Below are 17,655 nucleotides of genomic sequence, written 5' to 3'. Positions count from 1 at the left end.
TCGCTCCCTTTTCCCTTCGTCGCCCTCGTACCACTGAACCACAGCCCTGGATCACTGCCACTGTCTGCCTCCTTTGCTCTCATGCTCGAACTGCTGAATGCTGCTGGCGAAAGTTTAAGCACCATGCCAACCTCGTTCACTTCAAGTTTATCCTTTCCTGCCTTAACGCAGCCCTCTCCTCAGCCAGACAAAATTATTTCTCCTCCCTTATTGACACCCATCATGCCCATCATCTCTATCAGCTCTTCCGTACATTCAACTCCCTTCTCAGGCCCCCGGTTCCTCCCCCTCCTCCTTCCCTCACCCCCAACGATCTGGCCTCCTACTTCATTAATAAAATTAAATCCATCAAGTCTGTGCTCCCCAAAGTCACTGACCCCCCTTCTCCAACCCCTGGCTCTCAACTCTCTCGGCTACTCTCCCATCCTTCCCAGCAGTATCCTCAGAGGAGCTCTCCTCCCTCCTCTCAAGTGCTACTCTGGTCACCTGTGCTTCTGACGCCATTCCCTCTCATTTAATGAAATCTCTCGCTCCGTCCCTTCTCCCCTCCTTAACTTCCACATTACCGCTCACTCTCCACTGGTTCCTTCCCCTCTGCCTTCAAACATGCCCACGTCTCTCCCATCCTAAAAAAACCCCTCTCTTGACCCCACCTCACCTTCTAGTTATCGCCCTATCTCCCTCCTACCATTCCTTTCCAAACTCCTTGAACGAGTCGTCTACACGCGCTGCCTCGAATTCCTCAACGCCAACTTTCTCCTTGACCGCCTCCAATCTGGCTTCCGTCCCCCACATTCCAAGGAAACAGCCCTCTCAAAGGTCACCAATGACCTCCTGCTTGCCACATCCAATGCCTCATAATCTATCCTAATCCTCCTCGATCTCTCAGCTCCCTTCGACACTGTGGACCACCCCCTTCTCCTTAACACGCTATCCAACCTTGGCTTCACAGACTCCATCCTCTCCTGGTTCTTCTTTTAACTCTCCGGACGTTCATTCTCAGTCTCTTTGGCAGGCTCCTCCTCCCCCTCCCATCCTCTTACTGTAGGGCCTCCTCAAGGTTCAGTTCTTGGTCCCCTTCTGTTCTCGATCTACACTCAGTCCCTTGGTGACCTCATTTGCTCCCACGGCTTCAACTATCATCTCTACGCTGATGACACCCAAATCTACATCTCCGCCCCTGCTCTCTATCCCTCCCTCCAGGCTCGCATCTCCTCCTGCCTTCAGGACATCTCCCTCTGGATGTCTGCCCGCCACCTAAAACTCAGCATGTCCATGACTGAACTCCTTTCTTCCCTCCCAAACCCTGCCCTCTCCCTAACTTTCCCATCACTGTTGACGACACTACCATCCTTCCCGTCTCACAAGCCCGCAACCTTGGTGTCATCCTCGACTCTGCCCTCTCATTCACTCCTCACATCCAAGCCGTCCAAAACCTGCTGGTCTCACCTCCGCAACATTGCCAAGATCCGCCCTTTCCTCTCCATCCAAACCGCTACCCTGCTCGTTCAAGCTCTCACCCTTTCCCGTCTGGATTACTGTATCAGCCTCCTATCCGATCTCCCATCCTCCTATCTCTCCCCACTTCAATCCATACTTCACGCCGCTGCCCGGATTGTCTTTGTCCAGAAACGCTCCGGGCATGTTACTCCCCTCCTCAAAAATCTCCAGTGGCTACCAATCAACCTACTCATCAGGCAGAAACTCCTCACCCTCGGCTTCAAGGCTCTCCATCACCTCGCTCCCTTCTACCTCACCTCCCTTCTCTCCTTCTACAGCCCACCCCGCACCCTCCGCTCCTCCGCCGCTAATCTCCTCACTGTACCTCGTTCTTGCCTGTCCCGCCATCGCCCCCCAGCCCACGTCATCCCCCGGGCCTGGAATGCCCTCCCTCTGTCCATCCGCCAAGCTAGCTCTCTTCCTCCCTTCAAGGCCCTACTGAGAGCTCACCTCCTCCAGGAGCCCTTCCCAGACTGAGTCCCCTCCTTCCTCTCCCCTTTCTCCCCCTCCCCATCCCCCTGCCTTACCTCCTTCCCCTCCCAACAGCACCTGTATGTATGTTTGTACGTATTTATTACTCCATTCACGTTATTTGTACATATTTATTCTATTTATTTTATTTTGTTATTATGTTTTGTTTTGTTCTCTGTCTCCCCCTTCTAGACTGTGAGCCCACTGTTGGGTAGGGACCGTCTCTACATGTTGCCAATTTGTAATTCCCAAGCGCTTAATACAGTGCTGTGCACACAGTAATCGCTCGATAAATACGAATGAATGAATGAATGAATCATTCAATCAGATTCTGTCTGCAGGAACAAATCAGAGGATGCTGCTCTTAAGCATGCCATAAATCAACCTCTTCAACTGGGTGGAGGATGATCAGATACTGGTGCCCAGGGACAGCTATAATCCAATCAAATGTGCCTTAGGCAGTGCACGTCTGTTTCATGTACCCATTCAAGGGTTTCTCAAGGAGTAATGAAAAACCCACCTTAGTCAATCAGTAGTAATCAATACTCAATACCAACCCTTTCCTCTCCATTCAAATTGCTACCACACTGGTGCAAACACTTTTTATAGTATTTATTAAGTGCTTACTGTACGTCAAGCACTGTTCTATGCGTTGTCATACCCTGTCTCTATTGCTGCGTCATCTTGCTTCCTGACTTTTCTGCCTCCAGTCTCTCCCTTCTCCAGTCCATACTTCACTTTGTTGTTCAAATCATTTTGGAAGAGTACGCTAGATTTATTAGACGTGATCCCTGCCCTCAGGTTCTTACAATCTACGGGGGATTACATTCCATGTCCTCCAGAAGGTGTTTCCTGATTAAGATCCTACTTTCCGGGCTGTAGCAATCTAACAACCTCGTTTAGCTTCTACCACTTATCCACTTCTCCTTAGAATTATTTGTTTATGTATATATAAATTTGAACCTTTGTGCTCTTACTGTCCTTTCTACCCTACCATTAAAGAAATAGAGAGCAGAATCAAGGAGGACAGCATATCCTCTGGCAAACAGAGTGCAGAAATAGTGGGGTAACAGGGTCAATCAATCATTTGCATCTACTGAGTGCTTGTGGAGTTAGTAGACACAGGTTTACAGAGCTGCAGTGTTGTCATTTTCTCTGCAGCTGTGAAGCCTGGACCACATACGAGTGCCACATCTGGCTTCTCGAGCAGTTTTATCAGCACTGCTTATGGGCCATACTAAGCAGCATGGCTCAGTGGAAAGAGCATGGGCCTGGGAGTCAGAAGTCATGGGTTCTAATCCCTGCTCTGCCACTTGTCATCTGTGTGACTTTGGACTAGTAACTTAACTTCTCTGTGCCTCAGTTCCCCCATCTGTAAAACGGGGATTTAGACTGTGAGCCCCACGTGGGACAACCTGATTACCTTGTTTCCTCCCAAGCGCTTAGAACAGTGCTTGCCACATAGTAAGCTCTAAACAAATACCATTATTATTATTATTATTATTAAGGTAAGATCATAAATGATGAACCTCAAATCTGGTCAGCCTCCTAGCATCAAAGCCAAGCTTACCTTAACACAGTTACTCTGAGTGAGACAAATGAGGAGACTGAGAGATAGCAGGAGGCCCAAATAGTTGCTGTATTGAGAGCTGAAATTGGAAACTGAAGGCCAGAACAGCAGAGGAAGTGTTTGAAGGACAAGGTAAAATAGCTCAGACAATGCTGCGTATCAGGTGAAAACTGGGAGTCAATTGCTGAGGACAGAAGAGAGTGCCTCTATTTGAGCAAAAGCTTTGCACGGAAAGAGAGACAAGAAAGAAAAAAACCCACAGTACTGCCTGCTGCAAACATTGAACATAGGAGCATGAGAGACAACTGTTTTTTGTGTTCATTGTGGCTGGGACTGCGGATCCCACATTGGAATTTTCAGCCACTCACACACTCATAGATCAACTTTGTTGTCTGGTGTCTTCTTTGTAGGAAAACTATAGATTTATACTGCCATCCTCCTGCTATCAAGAATCGTCACGTTATTCTTCCTTCTGCTCCAACTATCTGCAAGTAATTTGCATCATTCTGTCTCCAATCGTTCATTCAATGCATAGAATTTCTTGAGTGCTTTCTTTGTGCAGAGCACTGCACTGAGCAGGTGGGAGAGTCTGAAACAATGCTCCCCCATTAATTTGTAATCTCCTTGATACCTTCCACTTCTACTTCTATTGTCCACAAGGTGCTTTGTACAGGGCCACACGTAAAGGTATGATTGATTGACTGATTGATTGAAGCAAGGCATGGAGAAATTTACTAAGTGTTTGCAGGGTCATGCACTAGAACAAGCTGGGGATGGGGTTGTGTTTCCAAATGATCTATTCCCCTGTAAACTTTCCAAGGTGAACTGCCCTCCTTCAGCATGGGGGAGAATCCACTAATATGTAAACACCTCTGTGGGCAGGGAACACATTTACCAACTCCACTCTGATCAGTATGGTGCTCAGCACATAGTGTGCACTTAATAAATAAGCATTAATTGATTTAATGAGCATCCATCTCTATGTTTCTAGTAGGAGTGATAGTATTTACTGATCTCCTTCTGAGGGCAATACACTGTATTAAGCATTTGAACTGCATAATCCATGAAATAAAGGTGCCCAGGGACCCATGTTGCTTAGCAATAGAGTTGACAAGAGCAAGGAATAGCACTGATAATTGGTATGGCATTTGTTAAGTGCTTTCTTTGGGTCATGGGATAATCAAGTTAGATACAGGCCCTGACCCACATGGGACTCACTGTCCAATGGGGAATTAATAAGCTTTAATCCCCATTTCATAAATGAGGAAAGAGAAGCACAGAGAAGTGAAGTCATCCAGCAAAAATTCCTTACTATTGGATTCAAAACTCTCCATCACCTTTACCCCTTTTTCCTCACTCCTTTCTCTTCTTCTAAATTCCAGCCCACACACTCCGCTCCTCTGGTACTAACCTTCTCCTTGTGCCTCGTTCTCACCTGTCCCACCATCGACCCTTGGCCCACGTCCTACCTCTGTCCTGGAATGTCCTCTCTCCTCAAATCTGCCAAACTAGCTCACTTCCCCCCTTCAAAGCCCTACTGTAAGCTCACCTCCTCCATAAGGCCTTCCAATACTAAGCCCCTCTTTTCCTTTGCTCCCCCTCCCCTCCCCATTGCCTTGACAACCTCCCTTTGCTCTATCCCCTGCCCCATAGCACTTGTGTATATATGTACATATTTTTGATTATAATTCTATTTTTTATTAATGATGTGTATATATCTATAATTCTCTTTATTTATAATGATGCTACTGATGCCCGTTTACTTGTTTTGATGCCTTTCTCCCCCATTCTAGACCGTGAGTCCGTTGTGGGCAGGGATTGTTTTTATTTGTTGTGGAATTGTACTTCCCAAGAGCTCAGTACAGTGCTCTGCACACGGTAAGCGCTCAACAAATAAGATTGAATGAATGAATGAAGTGACTGGCCTAAGATCACAAAGTAGGCAAATGGCAGAGCCATAAATATAATCAAAGTCTCCTGACTCCCAAGCTTCCAAGCTTTCCACTAGACCATGCGGCTTACCCTTAATTTATTTAGTAATTAATTTTGATTGGGCCATTTGAACTGAGTTCACAGATAAGGCCAAAAATATTATTTTCCTGTTTGTATTGGCAATGCGCACCCCAAGGTCTGTGGTCCTGCCCCTGGGGTCTGTCTTTTAGATTTCAGCATATTCCTTGTCTCCTAATAGATCATACTCCCCCCCACCCACTCACCTCCAAGGAGCTGCTTCAAATAGTTAATTGTCTTTGCTAACAAGTCCCAAGGGTGAAAGGATGAAGCTGGGAGCTTCACCGTGCAGAAGCTGGTGCTTTAGTAAAACACCTGAGAACTCCTGCTGGGAGATTTTAATGGTGACTCTTTCAGCTGCGCGTCTCCCGGGCTCCTCGCTGTACTTAATCTGAATTCAAGGCTCAGATTCTGTAGGTTCTCCTTATGTTGAACTTGTTCTCTGTCTATGGGAGCTGTGAAGGTCATGTAGTCCATCCGTCTGTCTCCAGGTGGGTCATTATAGACCCAAAAAAGGAGATGTCCATTCGGTGAGGTGCTTCATTGCCTCACAACTTCTCATTCAGAATACTTAAGTGTCATTTGCATCTTCCCTATTGGTCCTCTGCCCACTGAATATTTAATAAATGCCAATAGCCCCAGCTGGAGACCAAATCTCTTGGTAAGGAAAAGAGATGGAAAATTGTTGTGAAACAGCCACCCTTCTCCATCCAAGATCAAACTCTTTTTCTCCTCCATCCTGGCTCAGTATGTCAGTTATCAGAACCAACATTTTTGATCAATCATTATATAAATCCATTATATCATATCGTACAATGTTGTATATCGTACTACACTGCATGAGAGCATGCTATATAATGTGATCTGATATGCTATCAGTCAATCAATAACATTTGTTGAGTGCCGTTTTTGTAGAGAACAGTATTCAGTACATGGGAGAGCACAAAAGAGTTAAAGGACTTCATTCCTGCTTTATGATATGGTACGATATCACATGATATTCTATGGCACGGTATGATATTCATTCATTCATCCAATCGTATTTATTGAGCACTCACTGTGTGCACAGCACTGTACTAAGTGCTTGGAAAGTACAATTCGACAACAGATAGAGACAATCCCTACCCAACAACGGTTCACAGTCTAGAAGTGGGAGACAGACAACAGAACAAAACAAGACACTAGAGTTGTCATGAGGGAAGATCTTTAGGAATAAGCAGGTGCTTTTTTTAGATGGGGTGGGTTAAGGCCAACCCTAAGATAAGTCATATGAATAGAAGAGACAGACACCTTAATCAATGTTATGGCATGTTATGGAATGTAGAGGTTGACTTCAACCCATCCCTCAATCTGCTCAAACCGGAGGGGTCCCATCGCAAACATTCCTTTCTATCTCCAAGCCCCATCCACACTCACTTTCCTTAATACTCACCGCAGTCAGCCACAGATCGGGGGTTTCACATCTTTAGTCTCTGACTGTTCTCTTGTACTGAGACACTAGGTAAGATCTGCTCTGGGCAGCAGGGAATAAGGATGGACCAAGTTGGGGGGAATAGGGAGGTGCCCCCAATCCCAAGCATCAGTTGACACCTCACATCTGTATCTCCAGAAAAGTGGTCCTGGATGCACAGTAAGGAGAACTCCCTAAGAACAGAGGACCCAGGATGGCACAATGGGAGCATCTTATGAGTTTTAGAGAAGATGCAGGACCTGATTATCCCATTTGTCCCTCCCCACCTGGGCCCCAGAGAATAAAATGTTCTTCCTCTCCTTAATAACTTAGTTCATTATCACTAATGAGATCTGAGGGGACTCACCAACCCTAAAAAACAAGTCGCTTTTCTCACTGGACCTGTGGGACTCCGAACTTTCTCTTTTACATTACTTTTCTATTTCTGGTGCTTTCAACTTGGGTCTGCCACCAAGCCACCGCCCCGAACCTATCTATTCATGAATCGTGAATCCCTAGATATCCAGGATCTGTGTCTAATTCTCATTCATACATTTTACCCCAGTATGTAACTGCAGTGCTTTTTACATCATAGGACGCCTAAAAAATACTATTTTTACTACTACTACTAAATCACTTCTGCATTTAGTCAATCAATAGTATTTATTTTTCAGCTAGCCTTTGTAGAACACTGTTCCAAGCACTCGGTAGAGACCATTGAACTCCAGGCCGTCAGGCCACTGGCAAAATACATTTTATTGTTTTCTCTTTTCTTTGGTATACTGTTCTTATTTTTCCAACATGTTTTCACATTTTTACAGTTATCCTTTTGCTCATGCCTTCCCTCCTGCCTGGAACTCCCTTCCCTTCACATTCAGCTGACCACCACTCTCCCCATTTTCAAAGCCCTACTAAAATCATATCTCTAGGAGACTTCTCATGCCTAATTTCTCATCTCTGCTCCCTATTCTTCTGCCCTTCTGCATCCTCTTTTGCACTTAAGTCTTCACCCCTTAAGTACATAGGTACTCACCCCACCACCTTCCCCATCACATCACTTATTTATCTTTGTTTCTCCCTACATGTAATTTACTTCGGTGTCTGCTTCTCCTGCGAGAATGTGAGCTCCCTGAATACAGAGAATGTGTCTACTAAGTCTATTCTATTTTTCCAAGAGCTTAGTTCAACGTTCTGTAGCATATAAGCACTTGATAAACGGTAGTGATAGATTGATTGATTGGTTCACGTTGATCATCTTACTTTAGCCTCACAAAACCTGCAAGAGATAGGGAGTAGCAGATATTATTATCTATTACCCCCATCTTTCTGATTAGGAACCTGAAGCCCAGTGAGATTAAAGGACTGAGGAATTAGTAAGTTATTGCTTTACAGTAATTAATCAAGAAATCAATCAACGGTATTTATCGAGTGCTTACTCTGTCCAGAACACCATACATATACTTTCACTTGGGAAAGCATAGTACAATAGAGTTGTATAGAAGAAAAGTTCACAGACTGCACTGTGTTCAGGTGGGCATGTCGGAGACAAGTTTATTTCTACTAGCACTAGTAGAAAGTGGTGGTTGACAGAGCTTTCCCTGCTCGCCAAAACCAGCTCAACTCCATCCTGAAATAGGCTTGCATATACACACAAGTGGGTGGGTGGAAACGTGTTATATGTGATTGACAGCAAGGCCTATGATTTATTCGAACAAGACAGCAGCACTATTATTGCACTTAATAATGATACAGATGATACTATGATACGGTTTCACAATATATTACAGAAAGGGAAAATGGAGCTTGACTTACAGTTTTCCTGGTTCAGATAGCCAAGCAGGCTTAGAGGTAAAGCAGCTAAAGAAAAGAGGATGGTGGGGTGGACTAAGGCCTGGTCCAAAAACAGGCCAAGGATAGTGTCAGACCACTGTGCATCCACAGTTGGTAGGCATGATCCCTGACCACAAAGAGCATAGAGTCTAGAGAGGGAGAAGGTCCGGACTCTAGTGGTGAGTAGAGAAACATGCTACCAGGTAATCCACTCTTTGTCGAGCATCAAATTCATTGCTGTGAGGTGTGTCAGAAAGATCACCGTAGCGCATTTACTCACTCTGTACAATTCCCAGAAACTGACACTGGCTCTTCTCCACCACATCAAGGAGATCCCATCGTGCATTTAACCACCTCTGAGAGAAAGAGAACAGCACCTGCATCATGAGGTCTCATATATCCTCAGGAAGGTTAGTGGCTGTACTAGCTGGTGTGTGGATAAGGGTATACTGTGGACTCTGAATCACAAGGTATACCCTTTGCTATATAATAATAAAAATATTTGTTAAATATTTACTGTACTAAGCACATGGGTAGATACAAGATAATCAATATTATGTATTATATATTTGTCCTGGTACCTTGTGATGTTTTAATGTTTTATTTTATCTTTGTCCCTGTTTCCATCTTGAGTCTTCCCCTTCCCCTCCCTTAATTCATAGAATATGAACCTCTTGAAGGACAGGATATGTGTCTAATTTCCACTAAGTATTCTTTCCCAAAATTAATGCAATGCTCGACATCCAGTAAGTGCTTAGTAAATACCATTAATATTAATATGACTATTACTGTAATAATAAGAATAATAATGGTATTTGTTAAGTGTCAAACACTGTTATAAACACTGGGGTAGATACAGGGTAATCAGGTTGTCCCATGTAGGGCTCACAGTATTAATTTCCACTTTAAAGATGAGTTAACTGAGGCACAGAGAAGTTAAGTGACTTGTCCAAGGTCACACGCAGACATGTGATGTTTCCGGGAATAGAACCCACATCCTCTGACTCCCAGTCCCCTGCTCTTTCCACCAGTTCTCGTTCAATCCCTTCCCTAGAGGATCTTGTAACAGCTGTACCAAAAGTATTTGTTGCACACAAGTTGTTTACACTCTAATGGGGGAACCCCATGTGTCCAAATACATGCATGTTCATGTATGATTAATGTACCTGGAAAAACGTGTGCACATATGTGTGTGTGTAAATGTGTGTGCTTGTTTTGTGTGTGTTTGAATGTTTACCTGTGTGTGTGTGGATTTCTGCCACCGTTGTCTAGGTATGTCTCTGGGGCTCTTACTTCCCAGATTAGTACTTCCTTCTTTGATTGTTTGGAAATTATTCCTGCCTCCTGGAAGTTTTGGTCCCTGTGGATTATTTAATGGAAAGTTACCAGGTGTTGGCCACTGTCTTTCACCTCTGCTATAGAAAGAAGACACAGTCCCTCTCCTCAAGGAGTTTACGATGGAATAGTGACACCTAAGCCCCAGAACATTCAGATTCTTTAGTTTAGGATCCTGCCTCTTTTCTTCAAATCATGAAATCCCAAGCTCCTTAGGGGTGGCGGGTGAAGTAGGGTAGTCCCTCATGCCTCACCCCTCCTACCCCGGCTTTGACCGCTCTTTTGCAGAAGCCTCTTCAACACCCCTTTCACATCTTTGTTCCTTAGCGTGTAGATGAAGGGATTGAACATTGGGGTGACGAGGCTATAGAATAGGGTCATGGACTTGGCCTTATCCCGGGTGTTGTCAGCAGCGGGCTGGACATACATCCCAATCACCGGGCCATAGAAGAGTGAGACCACGGCAACATGAGAGCCACAAGTGTTGAAGGCTCAGGGCCACAGAGGATAGGCTCCTTAGCACCCCTATGGTGATGAAGGCATAGGACACCAGGATGAGAGCCACGGGCACCAGCTCATGGCCATATTGTAGGAGGTGTCCACGCAGGGCATCTCGATGACCACCGGCACCTCACAGAAGAAGTTGTCAACCACGTGGTTCCCACAAAGGGGAAGCTGGACCATGAATGAGGACTGCAGCAGTGAGTTGGCCAAGCCACTAACCCAGGCTGTGGCCACCAAGAGGATGCTGAGACGCTGATGCATGATGGCCAGGTAGTGCAAGGGCTTGCAGATGGCCACGTAGTGGTCGGGGGACATCATGGCTAGCAGGATGCACTCAGTGGCCCCCAGGAAGTGAAAAATGTACAGCTGGGTCATCCAGCCCCCATAGCTGATGGTCTTGTCTTGGCCCCAAAGGTTCCTCAACATCTGGGGAACTGTGGTGGTGGTGAAGCACAGATCCAGGAAGGACAGGTGCTCATGAAGAAGTACATGGGGCTATCCAACTTGGGATCCATCCAGGACACCAAAATGGTGGCCACATTGCCCATCAGAGTGAAGATATAAGTGACAAGGACGAAGAGAAAGAGAGGCATCTCCAACCAGGGCCGGTCAGAGAAGCCCAGAAGAATGAAGACCCACTGGGAGCTCACATTCTTGCAGTCCATGTTGCAGAAGCCCCTACGGAGGGAGATAGAGCGAGAATGAAGGTTTCTATTTCCAAACCACTTTGACCCCAAGACGTTCAATGAACCTTAAACTGTTCACCCAACGGCTCAGTCAGGAGTTGCGGGAGAAAAGGGCAGGAGTGACTCTTCCCGGTTTTCAGAGACACAGCGAGAGCAAATGACTAGTCTGGGGTGACATAATAAGTCTGTGGTGGAGCCATTACTAGAACCAAACAACGTGACCTAGTGGTGAGAACAAGAGCCTGGGAGTCAAGGGGCCGTTCATTCATTCATTCAATCGTATTTATTGAAAGCTTACTGTGTGCAGAGCACTGTAGTAAGCACTTGGGAACTACAAGTTGGCAACATAATGACGGTCCCTACCCGACAACGGGCTAACAGTCTAGAAGGGGGAGACAGACAACAAAACAAAACAGGTGGACAGGTGTCAAGTTATCAGAATTTGCAACTGTTAACACAGTGGAAAACCTCTCTGCAGAAAAGACTTCAGTGGCAAGTTGGAATTAGGGGGTACTGGTCACGAGCAAAAGTTTCTTGACTCATGGTGAGCTGGCTGGCTACTTCAAAGTCTGCGAGCTTGGCGTGGCCTTCAGTGTTTAACAAGATGTTTCTGGCCTTGATGTCACGGTGCATTTTCCCCATAAAGTGGACATATTCCAGTCCTTTAAGTATTGATTGCAGTATTGTGGCTATTTAATCTTCTATCAGCATTTTACTTCATAATCGGATGATATCCGACACAGAGCCAGCACCACAGCATTCCATGATGATCCACAGGTCTGTGTTCTTAAAGTATCTTCCATAGTACTTCACTACGTGAGGACTGTCATACTGTTGCATTATGGAGATTTCTTTGATAATCTCCTGCAGGTCGGACTCCACAGGAACTTGCTTGATCTCCACAACTTGACCCGTTCCTTTATGAATAGCTTTGAATACGCTGCCATGGGACCCTTCTCTAAGTTTCTCCAGGACATCGAACACTTCCTCTGGTTGCTTCGTCAAGCTGTCTTCGTCCAACTTTTTCAGCTGCCTGCGCAGCGGGTTCCACAGCTGCACCGTTTCCATGGCTCCCACTCACTGCTCCATCGCACCACGCAGCACTGCTCAGCACAGTACTGCACTGCACCACACCACTCAGCACAGCATGCCGGTTCTGTCTCTCTCTCTGTTTCTCTCTCTGGTCTCTGTCTCTGTCTCTGTCTCTCTCACCGGAACTTCCGCTTTTCTGTTGCGTGACCTTGAGCAAGTCACTGAACTTTTCTGTGCCTAAGTTTTCTGATCTGTAAAATGGGGATTCAATGCCTGTCCTCCCTGCTACTTAGACTGTGAGCCTCATGTGGGGTGGGGACTGATTAACTTGTATCTACCCCAGCGCTTAGTACACTGCTTGACATATAGCAAGCACTTCACAAATACCATAATAATAATAATCAAATATAACAGTCCAGAATATGGAGTCAGTTCTGGACAGAGTCTGAAGTCAGGGAAGTGAGTCCAGGCAGCAGAGCACAGGATCTCTGTGAAGGGATAAGGTATAATCAGCCTGCCTAAGGAGTTTGGACAAGTGAATGGGAGCCAGAAAATGGTGTATGAGATAGAGAATCAAGAGAACCTCTTAAAAGAGTATAGTATGGACCATTACTGAGAATGTTTTAAAAAATAAAGGGAAAAATTGACAACCGCAATAAGGATGGGATGGAAAGTGGGGAAAACTCATTATACTACCCATTTCCAAGATTGAATAATTATAAGAAATATTAACCATTTATGTGATAAACACTGTTCTAAGCTCTGGGGGAGATAAAAGATAATCAGGATAGACTCAGTCACTCTCTCACATGGGACTCACAGTCTAAGGGTAGCACAGAACACCTACATTTCAAAGTGTTGGTGGACTGGACTCTCTATGCACTTTTCTGATAACAGAAGAATTCATCTTCTATATCCCACACTTCAATCAATCGATGCTATTTATTGGGTGCTTATTATGAACTATTGCCTCCCACTTCTGAGCCATGTCTTACGCCATGTCCACCCTGTCATGCCCCTCCTTATTTCCTCCTGCAAGTAAATTCATCTATCCCTACCACTCCCCTGCCATTCTTCTAAATTCCATTCAAGGCTCACCTCCTCCAGACAGCCATCTCAGATAATCGTACCTGAATCCACTCTCTCTGCTCAGTTGCAAAACACACTTAGCACTCCCCTCTATGTCTTTAGAGGCAGCTGACATTGTCCCTGACAGACATTTCTTCGTATATTAATCTGTATTTGTTCTCTTCAATTAGGAGTGTGCCGTTTTGTATCTTCCAATTGTACCCTAGGACATCCTAATAATCACTGGTAATAATAATAATAATAATACTTTTGGTATTTGTTAAGTGCTTACTATGTGCAAAGCACTGTTTTAAGCATTGGGGAGGATACAAGGTTGTCCCGTGTGGGGCTCACAATCTTAACCCCCATATTACAGATGAGGTAACTGAGGCATAGATAAGCTAAGTGACTTTCCCAAAGTCACACAGCTGACAAGCGGCAGAGCCAGGATTTGAACCCATGACCTCTGACTCCCAAGCCCATGCTATTTCCACTTAGCCACGCTGCTTCAATCTGTGGTGCAACCTGTGAAGTGTATGAAGGGTAGAGAAGACATATTTGCCTCCCTATGTTACAACCCATTGGCTGGTGAAGTAACAGCAGGTAACCCAAGCACCTGTTGAATAGGAAAATAAAACAGGGTGGCTGCTAGCAGGGTCTGAAAAACAAATGTTGGAAAGACACAGTGTCTCATCCACCAACCATGAAGTGGAGCTGTGCCCTGCCAGAAAAAAACAACAGCAGGTGGGCTAACTCCAAAGTTGCATGTTGAGAAAAGGTGATGAGAAGTGTTTGGGGGAGGCAGGAAAGGGCAAAGGAGGGTCTGTATGGACCAGAAGCTATGGAAAGCTGGTATTACTGCAAGGCAGAGTGGGAAGTAGTGCCAGATCCAGCTCAAATTATCAAATCAAATAAGTGTGTACCAACTGTGGCATTTGTTAAGTGCCTGAAATTCCACTCCTAGTCACAGTGTCCTACAGATTTTGGGGTTTTTTTGTTGTTAGTATAACAATTATTATTTGGTATATAATTATTATGATTATTATTATTATATTTGTAAACCACTTACTATAGATCAAACACTGTTCTAAGCAGCGGGTTTATACAATTTAATCAGGTTGTACACAATCCCTCCACATGGGGTTAACAGCCGAAGTAGGAGGGAGAACAGATATTTAATTATCATTTTACCATTGAGGAAACTGAGGCACAGAGAACTTACATGATTTGCCCAAGGTCACAGAGTAGGTAAACGGTGAAGCTGGGATTAGAACTCAGGTCCTCTGACTCCCAGGCCCGTGCTCTTTCTACTAGGTCTTACTGCTTCCATTTTAATCGAAGCATTTATCCTAGCCCGTCTTGGTTACTGAATCAGAGTCGTTACTGATATCCCTGCCTCTTCTCTCTCTCCCCACTCTAGTCCATACTTTACTCTGCTGCCCAGATCATTTGTTTTCAAAACTGTTTAGTCCATGTTTCCCCACTCCTCAAGAATCACCCAGCGGTTGTCCATCCATCTCCACACCAAACAGAAGCTCCTTGCCATCAACTTTAAAGCATTCAATCAGCTTGCCCCCTCCTACCTCACCTCACTGATTTCCAACAACTCAGCCTGCACATTTCACTCCTCTAATGCCAGCCTATTCACTCTCCCTCAATCTCAGCTATCTCACCAATGACCCCTTGTCCATGCAGTGCCTCTGTCCTGAAACTTTTTCCCTCTTTATGGTTGCAGATGATCACTCACTCCACCTTCAAATCCTTGTTAAAAGCACATTTCCTCCAAGAGGCCTTCCTCGACTAAGCCCTCATTTCTTTTCTCCCACTCCCTTCTGCATCACTGCATTTGCTCCCTTTATTCCCACAGCACTCTGTACTAATCTGTATTTGACTTATTTAAATTAATGTCTGTCTCCCGCTCTGGGCTGTAAGCTCACCATTGGGAGGGAACATGTCTACCAACTCAGTTGTATTGTACTCTCTTAAGTGGTTAATACAGTCCTCCACACATAATAAGCATACATATATATGATTGGGTGACCGATTGAGTGCTTCCCTGTTGTCTTAGCATTTTGTTTCATCTCTCCTTATCACCAGTCCTTTCTCCCTACTTTTCAGGTTTTAGATTGCGAGTCATCTGAGGACCCGGAACCATGTCTAATTCTCACCTCGGTATTTTTTTCCAAATGCTTAGTACAGTGGATGAAGTTAATGATTAACAAATCCTATACCTATTACTTCTTACTATGTGCCAAACAGTGTGAGTGTAAATAGAGGACAATCAGTTCAGACAACTTATGGGAGAGGGAGAACAAATATCGAAATTCCCATTTCACTGATGAGGAAACTCAGGCCTCGATAAATTTAATAATTTGCCCAAGTTCACAAGGCAGGTGGGTGGCAGGGCTAGAATTGGAACTCAGCTCTTCTAACTGCCAGTCCTGTGCTCTTTCCACTAGACCATGTTGCTTTGCTTTGGGAAAGGGTGCTGAACACAGTGGCTTGTATGTTTTTGGTATTATTTGGGGCTAAAACAACTGCACTGTCAAAGAGGAGGTTTGGTCCACATGAGCGAGTGAGACAGGAAAGACCACTGCAAGCGCTGCAGTCATTTTTATGCTGTCAGTACAGTGGAAAGAACTCAACTTTGAGAATCAGGAGTTGAGATCTCTAGTCCCAACTCTGGCAGTAGGGACTATCTGCTGGAAACAGCAGCAGTTACCAAGGCAACCACCCTCCAGGTCACTGGAACTGTGCTCTGGTCCATTTGGCCATAGGTGAGTCCTTCTGCACATGTTGCAATCCTGCCCACCTACTTGCTCGTGGCACTTATCACCCAATTTGGAATTTGACTGGCAGGGACAAGAGAGTTCAATACACGAAACACTACAATCATTTACTTCACACAGGTTCTCTGTCCTGAAGTTTCAGAACCAAGGCCCCTCTGTCATACCTGATGAGAAAGGCTCCATAGACACCACGTTCATCAATCAGTGGCTTAAACTGAATGCTTTTCTGTGGGCAAAACACCATACTAAGCTCTTGGGAGAGTGCAATACAATAGTTAGTAGGCACACAAGGAACTTACAGTCTGAGATGTTCCTGTGCTGGGCTAGGGTGCCTGACAGTAGTTTGATTTTTTTATTTCCCTCCTGCTATCAAAATCTTCTAACAGCCTCTGTTCTAATAGAGCCAATACAGGGTGTCATCTGGCCTTACCTGACTGCACAGTTGGCTCCCCAAACGTTTTCAGCAGTTCTACACTCCAATGATTTTGATTCCTTGTATCATTTAAATGTTTCTTCTCCCCTTCTTCCCTCCCTCTCCATACTCCCATTTGAAGCTGCTGATTGGGGATCCTGCCACCCCGGTCAGATGTCTTTACCTTCAAACCCCTGCCAGTACTAGTGACCACAGCATGGTCAAAGCAGTGAGATCCAGTGAATAAAGCACAGTCTTGGGAGTCAGAATTCTAATCCTGGCTACACCACTTGCCTATTGTTTGACTTTGGACAAGTCACTTAACTTCTCCATATGTCAGTTATCTCTTCTGTAAAATGGGGATTAAGACCGTGAGCCCCATATGGGAGGTGGAGTGCATCTAGCCTGATTCGCTTGTATCTTCCCCAGTGCTTAGTAAAATGCCTGGCACATAGTAAGCACTTAATAAATACCATTTTTTTTAAAAAAAAAGTGCCTCAGAACTTGACCTCACAGCTTCCACAATGGACAACCCCCAGTATAAGCTTCCAAAGGATCCCTCAGGAATCAAAACTCTCCTTCTCTGATGAGCAAGTGGCAATTCCTCATCTTCTTCTGTGCTGCATAATAGGAGGTGAGAGCTTTCCGCAGAGATCTTAGAACCCAGCCTCCTTTGACTAGGGCAGAAGTGGGCAGCAAGGAGGGCTGGGAGACATTCATGTGCTCGTGGAAGGAGAAGGCTACATGTTTACAGGCATCGTCCCCAACTACAGAATCATCTCCGTCCCCAGAGGATGGTCCAGGAAGCTGAATTTGGCTTATTGACTCCATCAGCCTTTCCCTTTTCTGCAATTATCTGCAATAACCCTGGGGCAGACTCCCCAGGGCAGACCTATTTCGTTTTCCTTTCCTCCCCCTGATATGCTTTGCTCTGGGATTTTGTGGGGAACAGCAGGTCCAAGTAAACAAGGAACTGAGAGGAGAGCTGTGGCCAAAAG

The 17,655-nt window shown here is 45.2% G+C and overlaps 1 protein-coding gene and 1 pseudogene across 1 annotated transcript; both read right to left on the bottom strand.

Annotated features, from left to right (window-relative positions):
• Positions 1 to 10,409: 10,409 nt before the first annotated feature.
• Positions 10,410 to 11,335, bottom strand: LOC119941610 (annotated as a pseudogene).
• A 507-nt stretch (positions 11,336 to 11,842) lies between these two features.
• Positions 11,843 to 16,990, bottom strand: LOC119941603 (serine/threonine-protein kinase 4-like). The gene is given in 2 exon segments (XM_038762141.1): positions 11,843 to 12,385; positions 16,964 to 16,990. Coding segments are annotated over 2 exon segments (570 nt in total).
• Between the last annotated feature and the right edge of the window lie 665 nt (positions 16,991 to 17,655).

The sequence above is a fragment of the Tachyglossus aculeatus genome, chromosome 2, assembly GCF_015852505.1.
Source record: "Tachyglossus aculeatus isolate mTacAcu1 chromosome 2, mTacAcu1.pri, whole genome shotgun sequence".
Lineage (NCBI taxonomy): Eukaryota > Metazoa > Chordata > Mammalia > Monotremata > Tachyglossidae > Tachyglossus > Tachyglossus aculeatus.
Note: the sequence above shows the minus strand (reverse complement) of the source record. Positions and strands in the feature narration are given on the sequence as shown.